Source organism: Protopterus annectens, chromosome 1.part0 (genome assembly GCF_019279795.1).
Source record: "Protopterus annectens isolate FY-2018-M chromosome 1.part0, PAN1.0, whole genome shotgun sequence".
Classification (NCBI taxonomy): Eukaryota; Metazoa; Chordata; order Ceratodontiformes; family Protopteridae; genus Protopterus; species Protopterus annectens.
Genome location: NC_056725.1, coordinates 1,368,825,990 through 1,368,839,661, shown reverse-complemented (window position 1 = coordinate 1,368,839,661; position 13,672 = coordinate 1,368,825,990). Strand labels below are relative to the sequence as shown.

Genomic DNA, 13,672 nt, shown 5'->3' with positions numbered 1-13,672 from the left:
TACCACATACCCCTCCTAATCAACTGAAGTATCACTGAACAATATGTACCAAAACTTTGGAAGATATCATATGTACCCCCTACACAAAGGTGGTGACTCCATTGATCTTTTTAATTACAGGCCAACTGCCATCCTTTCACCCACATCCAAAATATTCAAAAAATGCATTCACCCACAATTTCTTGCCCATCTACTTAAAAACAACCTTCTGACCCAACCCAACATGGCATTCGGCCTATGCACAGCACAACAGCCTTACTCAGCTTCATAAACACAGTCATTGAGCACAGAAACAATTGTCTACTTACCTCCTCTATCTTCCTTGACTTATCAAAAGCCTTTGATACAGTGTCGCACCAAAAACTTATTGAATAACTAGCCTCACCTAAACCTTGCCCAATACACCATCCTGGTTCATTAGCTACTTATCTGATCTCCAACAGTCCACTAGGTGGCTAAATGAACTTTCTCCAGTACTACCTTTCACCACATGCATCCCACAAGGGTCTGTACTTGGTCCTCTTCTCTTCAACATTTTCACAAATATACTCAATCAAGCCACCCAACATGCATCCATAGTTCAATATGTTGATCATTCCTCCCGCATTTGCTCAGCACCCTTCCTTCCCAAACTCCTACAAAAAAACACAATCCTTCCTGACATGGAGTTAGATCCAACTCCAAACTTATCCTGAACCCCCCCCCCCAAAAAAAAATGTATGCTCTTCACAGATAAACTCAATACAGCTACCCAACATGCATCCATAGTTCAACATACCAATGATTCCTCCCTCATATGCTCAGCACCCTTCCTTCCCGAACTCCTACAAAAAACAACAATCCGTCCTGGACAGAGAAAAATATCTAACTCTAAACTTATCCTGAACCCCCCCCCAAAAAAAAAAAATATGCTCTTCTCTATAAGCAAGAAAACAACTTACCCTCCCCCCTTTCACCATCTACTCCTCAAACAAAACCATCACAGAACCAGTAAACCATACTAAGCTCCTTGGTGTCACCATTGACCAAGACCTCAAATTTGACAAACACTTATTAACCATTACAAAGGTTCACTTCAAGCTAGGTTCCCTCTACAGAATAAATTTTTTCCTAACTGATTCTACCAAACATGTCATCTCTCAAACACACTTGCAATCAACACTATTAACATGCCTCACCCACTTTCACAAACTTAAGAAAATGTGACTTAAATAAACTCAAATCCTGTTACAATAAAGTAGCCAGGTTTGCAGCCAACCAGCCATCAAGATGGCATCACTGCACATCACTCCGCCAACTAAAATGGATTGAACTCCCAAACCTCCTAACCCTCAATCAACTTACACTAGCCCATTCCACCCCAAATGCCCAGCTATTAGTAAGTCAGTTCAGCCCTACTGCAGCAGTAGGATTCTCAGATCCTCCAACAGATTACTTCTATAAACCACCAAATCTATTAATAGCTATAGGGATTCCTTATACTCCAGCACTTTAGCTAAAGGCTGGAATAAAATTCCACAAAACATACTAAACACTAGCAACTCTTCCAACTTCAAGCTGCTGCTCAGGGAACACCTAAACAATTCCTGGCTCTGTTAATGCTGTAAACCAGTCTGATCATGTTACCCACAAAGTCTACTTCCATTCCGTGTCCCACTTTATCAACTCCTGTCTCAACTCCCTACATAGTTTACTATCCAGTATATACCCCACACTGGTCTATCTACCACTTGCCTACTACTCGATCCTTAACATTTATATGCTGTACTTGTAACTGATATACTCTTTTGTTCTTTTCCATTCTATGTATTAAACAGTTATCTACTCTGCCATTGTATGAAACAGATATCTAAATTTATTCAAATCTTTGTTTAATGTATTAATTAATTTTCTTGTAATTAATACCTGAATCTAATGTGGATTTTTCTGCCTTAGTCTTCTGTATTGTAACAGTTTTTCATATTTGCTAAATTTGTTATCTATCTTGTAACTTTCAACTTGTATTATTTTTTTTTTTGGAGCTTCTCTCACCAGGCCTCCGCTGAAAATACTGGACGTTCCCAGTAAACAAATGTAAATTAAATAAATAAAACAATAAATACATAAACTAAATCTACATGTTCCTGTAAAATGTAATTTCTGTCAAGCCTAGCCGGTTACTGTATCTTGGGGGATAATATATCAATTCTCTCAGAGTTCCTGAATTCACATCTTTCATACCAAACATTTTAATAAATTCAGAAATCTTTTTTATGTTATATTGTCCCCTTCTAGGCCTCCAGGATATATCCTCTTTGTTGCAAACCAAATTCTAGACCCCATCTAAAAGTAACATTCCCTGCTGAAAGCTGATTATTTCTCAAGCTCGAATTCAGCAGTTTTAGGTGGAATATAAAAATACATGCCAGCATAATCCATATCCCTTGCCAGTAGCCCCTTACTACTACAGATCTGCCATTATTATCTTTTTTCCATCACTACTGAAGCTCCTTTAGCAATTAATACAAGTAACTCTTCTTTTCCTTTGTCCCCGATATTCTGCAGGATATCCATTCTGAAATCCTTTCCTTATCAAACTCACATGCTCAGTTCTTTCCAAATGTGTCTCCTGCAGCATTGCTATCTGCACTCTGCATTCTTTCCTTTTTGCCTATACCTGTGAGACCATTCCATTCCAAGATAATATGCAAAGTGTTGCCATTAGGGTAAGATGTCATTATTCCCCCTTATTATATATGGCAGTTTTTTTTTTAAACCTCTATATCCAGCTTTTGTGACACACTAATTAATTAATGTTTGGCAGGTTTTATACATATATTATGTTTATACAGTTTCTTCTCAACACTGGAACCTATGTCACATTTTACAAGATTTTGTTTTAATAAAAACCCTCCAATATACATCTTCAGATAATGAAGTTTAACCCTATTAACAGGAATATTTGTGCAAAGCAGACAGCTGCTAACATAGGTCCTAATTAACCTGAAAATGGGGTTATCCATGCCAACACATAGGTTACTCCCTGTGCGTCTACTTACACTAATCGGTGTCTGTTATTTTTTATCTTTATTCCTCTTCCCAAGATCTGAAAACTACTCGCATGCTTTCAGAAATCATTAACTTTTAGCCTTGAAGAAAAAAGAAGTTATGTACTCACCATAACGTTCCATCTGAGTAGTTAGACTTCACTCTTCTGCACATATGGGTATTCGGATCCGATTCGGATCAGAGCCGGCAAAACTTTTACAAGCATTAGCTCCGAGCTCCAAGCTCCTCCCCTACCTACAATACATCACTTCCTCCTGACTAACCCCAGATCGAGTTTGCGGTCACTAACTAGCAAAGTAACCCACAATCCAAACAGGATAAGACCTGAATAGTGAGGGGGATGGAGGGAGGGAAGGTGCAGAAGAATGAAGTCTAACTACTCAGATGGAACGTTATGGTGAGTACATAACTTCTTTATCTGAAGTAGTTAACTTCATTCTTTCTGCACATATGGGACAGAGTCCCCAGCTACTAGTATTCCTGGGAGGCCCTTATGGAAGGATATTTCTGAGTGCCGCAGAGCCAAAGGATGCTCTCCCTCAAAATCAAATCTAATTTATAATGAGAGATAAATGTATGCGAATTGGCCCACGTGGCTGCCGCGCAGATATCATCTAAAGGTACTTTTGACCAGAAAGCTGCAGAAGTGGCCATTGATCTAGTGGAATGAGCCTTCAGTAAGCCAGGAGGAGATAAGCCTTTGTCCTTGCATACTTGTGCAATACAAGGAGTGATCCACCTTGCTAAGGACACTTTCGAAACTGCTTTGCCCAAACATGGTTTTGAAAATGAGACAAACAGTTGATCAGACTTTCAGTAAGGTTTAGTCCTATGAAGGTAAAAACGAAGCTGTCTATGGACATCCAATAAATGGAGTCTATATTCGCCTTTATTTTGGAAATTTGGGAAGAAGACTGGCAAATTTATAGATCGGTTAATATTGGCTGCTGAGGACACCTTGGGAAGGAAGGAGGGGTTTGTATGCAGCAAAACTCTGTCCTTGTGAAAAATCAAATAGAGGGGCACAGAGGATAAGGCCTGTAACTCTGAAACCCTTTTAGCTGAGGTGATGGCAACCAGGAATGCTGTCTTCCAAGACAAGAAATTCACAGGGACTGAACCGGCAAGTTCGAAAGGCGGACAGGACAATGCTTGAAGGACTAAAGTCAGATCCCAAGGAGGAACTGTCTCTAACTGGAGGTCGCAAGAGAAAGGTGCCCTTCAGGAACACTTTACACAATTTGGCAGAGGCCAGAGCAACCTTATTTTTGCCTACATGGAAATTAGAGATGGCAGCCAGTTAAACCTTGATGGTGGAAGAACTTGCGCCCGACTGAAAGAGACCAGCCAAAAAATCTAAAACGACTGGAATGGGAGCTGCAAAAGGGTTCTGATTGCATTGATAGGCCCAAACGGAAAAACGTCTCCACTTGCTACTGTAGAGTTTCCTGGTGGAGGCTTTGAGAGATGCTACCAGAATGTTCTTAACAGGGGATGAAAGTCCGGGAGTCCTGATAATCATGGGAACTGGAGCAGCCACGCCGTCAGCTTGAGACTGTCCAGGTTGGGCAGGCGCAAGCCCGACGGATGAGCAAGTAGATCCGGGCATGGATCTAGAGTCCATGGAGGAGCCAAAAGGTGAGACCATAGTAAGGGAAACCACACTTGGCGAGGTGAGAAGGAAGCTATGAGAATGACTTTGCACTGCAACCGGCAAGCTTTCTGAAGGAACTTCGGTATCAGAGGTAATGGGGGATAAGCATAAAGTAACTCAGGAGGCCAAGCATGGGCTAGAGCGTCCCTTGGGACATCCCCTGGAGGGGGGATCAGAGCGAAGAAGTTGCTGCACTTCGTGTTGGAAGGAGACGTGAAGAGGTCGCAGCAAGGTTGACCCCATACGAAGAAGATTCTCTTCACCACCGATGGATTTAGACACCACTCGTAAGGCAGAAGGATTGCCCGGCTTAGACTGTCCTCTAAAATGTTGGAGCGTCCCAGGATATGCGTTGCTATCAAAAACCAGTTGGTGGATATGGCCCACTCCCAAACTCTCATGGCCTCGCGACAAAGAGGGTAGGATCGGGTCCCTCCCTGCTTGTTGATATACCAGACTACTGACATGTTGTCTGACTGAATGGCCACTGTCCCCAGAGGTAGGACAGGATGGAAGGCTTTCAACGCTAAAAGCACTGCCCTCATCTCCAGGACATTGATGTGTAGCTTGGTCTCTAGTAGGGACCACGTGCCTTGGACTGTTCTTCTCAGGAAGTGCCCCCACCCCAGCTGGGAGGAGTCCGTGGTCACTGTGGCTTGGGCCGGCGGGGCTAGAAAGTTGCACCCTGCAAGTATGTCTGATGACTGAAGCCACCACTGGAGTGACATTATGCATGTCCGGTTGATTCAGATTTGGAAAGTCATCGGGAGGTCTAGCCAGGACCACTGAACTGCTAGATTCCACTGAAGGGTTCTCATATGAAAACGTGCAAGAGGGAGAATGGAAATGGAGGCTGCCATCGAACCCAAAGCCCTGAGAACATCGCCTGCTGTGACTACAGAGTGCTCCGAGATAGCAGACATGTGGAGTCTGAGATTTTCTATCCTTTCCGGGGTGAGAAAGAGCTTTGACTGAATAGTATCCAACCGTGCCCCGAGGAAGTCGATGACCTGAACTGGAGCCAGGTGGGACTTGTTGAGGTTGATCGTGATGCTTAACTTGTGAGCCAGAACGATAAAGTAGTGTAGGGCCTGGCACAAGAGACGTTTGGTGGATGCAGAGAAGAGCCAGTCATCTAGGTAGGGGAATACCTGAATGCCCTGAAGTCTCAGGTGAGCCGCTATGACTGCCATTACCTTGGTGAACACCCTGGGGGCTGTGGTGAAACCAAAGGGTAGGGCTCTGAATTGAAAGTGACTGGCCCCTAGCCAGAAGCGCAGAAACCTCCTGGAGCTTCTGTGGACCTTGATATGATAGTAAGCGTCCTGGAGGTCTAAAGAGCACATCCAGTCGCATTCTCTTAGAAACGGTAGAATGGACTGTAGAGTGACCATCCGGAATTTTTGTTTCTCTAAAGACAGGTTGAGGATAGACAGGTCCAGTATGGGCCTGAGGTCCCCCGTCTTCTTTGGCACTAAAAAGAACTTGGCGTAGATGCCTGATCCAGACTGGTCAGGTGGGACCGGTTTGATGGCTCGTTTTTGTAACCGTTTCGAAACCTGTAAAGCTGCTGCCTCCCTGTGATCGGGTGGAACATCTGGGAGGTGTGCTGGAGTTATGGGAGATGATATGAAAGGGATAGAATAGCCTCTGGATATGATGTTTAACACCCAGCAGTCTGTAGTAATGGACTCCCATGCCGCTGGATGCAAGGAGAATCATCCCCCGACTGCCTCCAGAGTAGAGCAGTCGGGCAACCCCTCAGGGTTGCTGTGCCGGCCTGTCGGAAAAGGGTTCCCTAGACCCGAAGTTTCTGGGACCCCCTCTGCTTCTGGGACGGTGTCAGTCTTGTCCCCCTCTGCCTCTGGGGGACGAATAGTCCTGAGTGTCCCGGAAAGACTGATTTCCGGAACCACATCTTCTTTTGCCCTTTTGGTTCCTGGAATAGGATCTTTGGGGGTTAGAGAAGCGGATTCCGATGGCAGACAAAGTCTTTCCGTCCTTCTCACTCTGGGTGAGCGTGTCGCGTACTGTCTTCCCAAAGAGGGATGATCCATCGAAAGGGGCATTAATAAAAGATGCCTTAAAGGGGTCCGCAAAATGACACAGTCTGATCCAGGCATGTCGCCTCAAGGCAATGCCTGTACCAGCAGCTCTAGCGGCTCCCTCCGTAGCAGGGGAAAGGAGACGTATAGATGTATTTGTCACTGATTTCAGTGTAGTCATCTTCGCAGTAAAGGACTGCTTGTCCTGCTGTGACAGACTCCAGGGGTGACTCAATTAGTTCCGTTAGAAGATTATGCTGCAGTCGGGTAACATGTGCCAAGTAATTCAGCGCACGGATAGAAAAAGTCGCTGACGAATACATACGCTTCCCGAAACGATCCATCGACCTGGACTCCTTGTCTGGTGGATGGACAGAGGAACTCTCCTGTGCCAGTTCATTCTTTGTGGCAGCTGCAACCACCAAAGCGTCCACAGGGGCTCCTTTGAACCGTGCCTGCCTATCTGACGGCGGGGAAAGAATTTTGTCCGGTCTTTTGGGTATAGGCTCCACGGTGTCAGGATCCTTCCATGCCCTAGTGGTGATGAGGTCCACCAAAGGGTCGGCTGGTGGGGAAACCCAAGAAGTAGATGGGCCCGCGCCAAAGTCCTCCAGAAACAGGGACTCATTCGCAGAGGTTTTGAGGGCTGACCAACCTCCTCTTTGGCGGAGGATCTCCATAATGTCTCCGAAGGAGACGTCCTCAGGAGGTGATCTGGGGGAACCCTCTCCTTCATCTAAGTCCGAATCAGTGGTAATGGACTCAGGGGAGTCCAAGTGCCTCCTTTTACACTTCCGTTTATGAGGTTCCTCTTCAGTGGGACTTTGTGAAGAGGACTCGTAAGCCTCCAGGCGTTCCCTGAGGGGAACAACCTGGGGTTGCTTTGGCACGGGCTGTCCCTGAGACAGGGTGAGGGGAGCAGAATCTGAAAACAGGGAGGTCTGGGTAGGATCCAAGTAGGTGAGCTGTGGTCTCAACCCCTGGGAGAGAACCCTTTCCACTGCACCGAATGCCGATGGAGAGCCCACCTCCGTAACCCGTAAGGATGAGGCTCTCCCCGGGTCCGAAGCAGGGATCAGAGCCGAAGGCAGGGTAGCCTGGGCACCAAAGATGGGATCCGAAAGAGAATGACAGCGACCCTCGGGTCCGACTCCCTGACCACGGCCCCGAGAGTCTCCTGGATCTGAAATTGGATCCGAGGAACTCAAGGTGACGGCCGTCATCGAGGAAACGAGAACCGTCGGCGCCAAACCAACAGCTCCAAAGGGCCTTGAATCCGAGAACCCCGAAGTGTCGGGTCGGATAGGGGAAGGAGAGATTGAGTGAAATAGAGTTGTAGAAGGACCCTCTCCAATGGGAGAGGGACCTGGTAAGACCCCCATCTGAATCTGATTCTGGATGAACCTCATCAGCCTGTCCATGTCAAGGTAGGAGACACTCAGAGTCAACCTTGAAGAAGAAGCGACCGAAGCGGGTCTTGGCTGGATCTGAGGGGAGTGCCTCAGCTCCGAGGGCACCATCAGCTCCGGCGAGAAACGGGGAGAGCGGAGCCGAGGAGAACGGGATCTGGGGACTTTAGAAGAGGGGCTGGAGAAAGACTCCCTGTCGGGGGATCTTTTTGTTGGCCTGTCTCTCTCTTTGTGGCGCTTCTCCTTCTCTCTCTTGTCCCTACCTTTCTTGGAAGAATCTAAGGCCGTAGGATGAGCTGGAGGTTGAGTCCCTGCCTGCAAGAAGTCACTGGCTGGAGCGGAGACTGAGGCAGACTCTAGGGCAGAAGCTGGCAGCAGACCCCTGGCCACAAGCTTAGCCCGACGGTCTTTCAAGGCCCTGGGGTTAAAACCCGCACAAATGTCGCAGGAATCTGACAAATGGGAGACCCCTAAACATAGAACACACAGAGTGTGGCCATCGGCTGGTGAGAGCTTGTGACCACACTCTATGCATTTTTTAAAAAGAACTTTAGGCTGTTCAGCCATAAGGGCGGAACAGTAACTAAACCCTAAGGCCCACACAAAGATACACAACAAGGGATGGGGCCTAGGCGGGAACTAAAACTACCAACAAGCTACACAGAAAAAAACTTTTTTTTTTTTTTAACACGACGACCATGCGTGAAGGGGGGAGGAAAAGGGGAACAGGTACACACACACCAACTGTAATGAATAGAGAAAAAAAAGAGAACCCTTACCACCTTCGCTTAGAGCTCAGAGACCACAATGCCAACTGTTACAGCGGCAAACGAGATCTGGGGTTAGTCAGGAGGAAGTGATGTATTATATGTAGGGGAGGAGCTTGGAGCTGATGCTTGCAAAAGTTTTGCCGGCTCGGATCCGAATCGGATCAGAATACCCATAGGTGCAGAAAGAATGAAGTTAACTACTTCAGATCCAGTGTTCTGTCTTTTAATAACCTATTATCAGTTTGCCTTCACAAAAATGTTTACAAAAAATGTAGTCCACTGCTGCAGCCTGGTGGACAAGCTGAAACATGTATTGCTAAAGGAAAACTTTTAAAGTTTGTTCTGGGCCTGGAAAGGAAATACCCAGCCTCTACAGTACTTTGAATCCAACCCTTTCTAGACAGCTTCAGAAGAATCCAAAGCTCTTGAAGAGTGGGCCCTAATGCTGTGCGGGAGTGGCTTGTTATGCTAACAACAAATAGAAACTGCACAAGAAAACCATCTACAAACCATCTGCTTTGAAACTAGATGTCATTTTTTCTTACCTACACAGGAAACAGATGGCTGATTGGCTTTTCTAAAGGATTTAGATCTGTCCAAGCATTATTTGAGCTGCATGTGGACATCCAGAATATGCAGGATTCTTTATCCCTTGTTTACAGGTTCTGAAAAGAATGCAGGGAGATTAACACACTGGTTCAAGGTAAACTCTGAAACCACTTCAGACATAAAAGAAGAATTTGTTCACAAGGAAACCTTCCTGCCCTGTGGAAAATGAGGTAGGGCTGACTTTTCAGCTTACAAAAGGATTGAGTCTAGATGCAGGGATGTTATTGTCCCCCTTTGCTCAGTTCCTTTGGCATGTATCCCTCCAAACATATGTAACAAATGGAATGCCCACAGACAATTATTAAAAGGATACAATGCCTAACAATATGTCCTACATGGACCAACTCAACCCCTGTTATTATACTCTATAACCTACAGACTGCTAAAGAGGCGACCTGTGTCTGGCATACAAGGCATCCTCAGACCCAATACTGAAGGGACCAACTGCACACAAGTCAAATGGCATCAGAAATATTCTGCTTACAGATCGTAAACCTTTTCAGCAGCATCAACAGAACAGTTTGGAGGGACAGGTATATCTTGCAGAGGACACCGCTGATCTAGAACAGACTCCTCCATCCATGTCAAACAAAGCTCATCCCTGTCCACATTTAAGCAAAACTTGGCTCTATGGATGAGTAAAAGAACATTTACCACAGGATTACCCCTGTATTATTAATGAACAGAGGTAGCTCTTAAACGTTTTAACTTGAGGGAATCCAGGCACAGGTTACCTATGGTATGATACCAGTTATTCTCACTAGGTGTAACATATAATTACTGTCCACGGGATGGGTAAGGCCAATCAAACGACAAATGAGAGTGGTTAATTCAAGCACCAAAAGGGAAACTGGCTAGGATTAAAGTGGCCTGTAAGGGCAGATAACCTAGTGCTTACCTATGAAGCAACAGGTACCTTGATTAGCCATATTTGCATTTTAGTATACTACATCACACCACACCAACTCCATAAGGAAAGATTTTTGTTTCTAACTCTCTGCACACCATCTGACTGTGACTTAATCGAGATTCTACTTTCTATACATCATTCCCTAATATCCTAGAAGAATATTCTCCTCAAGTGTTAGCATCTCAGCAATAATAGACAAACAGCTCCAAAGTCCCAGCTGTATGTGAAAATTCCATGTGATTTAATATACATTATGCTTTGAGAAATCAGTGTAATTGCTTCTACATTTCCTTCAACCATTCAGATTAAAAGGAATTAGCTGCTTTCTTATGCATGTCATCTCTAAAGAGTAACATTTTAAACAGTATTTTACTAACAGTTTGTTTAAAAGTAGTTTTATTATAAAATCTGCACATAAACTGTGTACTGACAAAGGAAGAACTGGAATTTTATTTATAGGGTAAGAACTTAAAATCATATATTATTTAAAATACAAGAGACAATGTCTATGACTGTGACTAATTAAACAGCAACCATCCTCTGCACGTCAGCAGATTTCTTTGTGTGCTCTCTGCCTAGATGTGAGCATATGCAAGTCACACAGGTTACAAAGAACACTGGTGAAGAAATGCTGCAGGCAGCACATACAAAGTGATGGTGAGGGGGAGTTGTCACAGGAAAATGACATCATTAATGTATACAGCAAGGGTCACTTCAACATGTGCATCAAAGTATTACTCTGATAGCAGACAACAAAACTAAGCTATATGTCAATAACACCAAAGCAGAGAGATTAGGGGAAGTAAGAGTCAATCACAAAGCAATTAATAAAGGCTTGCAAACTAGACGGATATACTGCAACTAAGCTTTCACATCAAGAGTCTAAACTGCTGCACATGAGAAGTGATAATCTGAAATGTGGATATTTAGAGGGAAGTGCAAAATTCCAATCAGCTAGTCAAGAGACAGAAAAAGGATGCAACAGGCACGGTGATAATCAACAGAAATGATGTGAAAAAGTAGCAGCCAAGGTCAACTGGTACAGGACTGCTCCATAACACAGACATACTACAGGTACAGAGAGAGAGATGAGCTCACATGTGGGGAAACTCTAAGCTAATGGAAAGGAAATTATGTATGAAAACCAGCTAAGCAGCCTAGAGCTACATTTGCTTAAGACCAGGAAGGAAAATACCCTGAGATACAAAGATGGAAAAAGGAGATAAGGACATAATCAATATCTGGAAAATGAGCAATTATTGTCTGGACATGAGGAAATTATTTTCATAGAAAAACTTTTGAACAGATGTTAAGAGCTTGTAGATGCAAGGGTGCAAAGAAAACAATTTTTTAAAGAAGTCATGGGACTAGTGGAGAGGGAAGTGTGTGCTCGTGCATGTGTGTGTGTGTGTGTGTGTGTGTGTGTGTGGGGGGGGTACAGGTCTGTGAAGTACTGCCTGCAGCATCAGGGGAGGCAAGGCAGAACTGACAGTCTTGTGCCAACAACATGTCTATACAGACGCAAGACCGAGGACTAAAAGGACTGGACAAATGCAAATTGCACCTCAACTGAATTGGGAAATGCAGTTGTAAAAGAGCAGTGGTGAATACCAATAACATACAGACTTGCACAGCCCACAAAGTGAATTGCAAGGACACTTGGATCATATTTTCTACCATACACAGGTACATCTAGACAACAGTGTACAGTTTTATAGGCCAACCAAAGGGAAATAAATTAGGATGGTAGAAAGCAAGCAATGCAGAGTTAACACAATGGTGAAGGGAAATGAGGGACTGAGTTATAAGCATAGACTTGTACATATACGCATGTATACATTAAAAGGGGTAATAAGACTTGGATGTAACGCATGTTTAGGTACCAAGAATGAAGGTTTAATATGGAATATGAATGACAAAGGGGAAGAAGGGGCATGGGTTACAGAAGTGGGACAGCTAAAGACATACTTAAGAAAATACTGCTACACAGAGTTTCACAGTCAAGAAAAGTATTGCTTGAGGCAACTGCACGGTATATGCCACAACAAAGATTCAAAACAGAGAGGTACAGAATGGGAAAAGGACTGGAGACAGCCATGGGGAAAAAACTGGGGACAGCCAATGAAGCGGCAACTGTGCATTGGCTAGCTGCAGCAATCTGATGGATTTATTAGACCACAAGTTTCTAATTTTGGCATCTAGATAATTTACTATGTTCCATTGTTGACAAGGCCCAACATTCTTACCTCAACAGTTCAATATCACTGTATTCATATTTCATTTTGTAATCTCCTATTCGCCTGGTACTGTCTTGGCCTCCAATTGCTCCAACTTGTTTTATTCTTCCTGCATCCAGACCTGAAACAAAGACCATTAAATAAGCACGCAATAAAATGAATTTTACGATTATAAAAGATAAATTTTCAATATCCCGATTTGACAACACATTTCTGCTTTGTAAAATCTAGCTACTAAAATGACTTCTATTTCTAAGAGTGAGATGAATGTTGAAATGAAACATTTAAATTATTTAAGGTTCAAAAACAAACAGTCCACAAAACTGTTGGAAAAAATGTATTACAAGCCACTGAACTGAAAACAAAAACAGTACCTGAAAAGTGTCTAAACTGACTGCATAGAATTCTCATTACTAATACAGCATCAATCATTTTGCAGAGGTCACAGAATGTCTAAAGGCATCTCCAATGGCTTGGCATATCAGATTTCTGTACAGTGGCACTACCTGGAACAGACAAAATATTTATGACTAATAGACAATGTGTGATTATTAATATGTGAAATGCTCTTATGGTTTTGGACAAATGGATTAATCTGTAGAGGATTGGTGTAGACTTAGTAAACATTTTACAATGAAAGATGTGTAGCACCTCTTGCACGGTCAGCTAACAAGGAAATGTAAAATGTCCACAGATTTATCAGTAAACACTTTCCGTAGTTAGAGTTTATACCCTCAAAATCCAGCAATTTTATGCCTTCCATTTTAGGTGTAAACTCCCACTGTTGTAACATTTGCTGTAATGAAACAGGAGTGGGACATTTCAGTCATTCATAACATCACTAGACCGGATTCATAAAGGTTACCATAAACTGTACACTACTGTGCACACTTAGTGTAACCTTTCTGAGTGAATAGATGGCACAAGCATTGTGATCGGGATGTTCTTGAATTCAGAAACCTTTATGAATTCTGCCTATTGTTTTCCACT

General features: G+C 43.8%; 1 protein-coding gene across 1 annotated transcript in view; it reads right to left on the bottom strand.

Annotated features, from left to right (window-relative positions):
* TAB1 (TGF-beta activated kinase 1 (MAP3K7) binding protein 1) overlaps positions 1–13,672 on the bottom strand; it is a 626,748-nt gene that overhangs the window by 391,417 nt on the left and 221,659 nt on the right. The window contains exon 7 of the mRNA XM_044071649.1: positions 12,692–12,803. Within this exon, the coding sequence (XP_043927584.1) occupies positions 12,692–12,803 (112 nt within the window). The remainder of the gene's footprint in view (positions 1–12,691; positions 12,804–13,672) is intronic.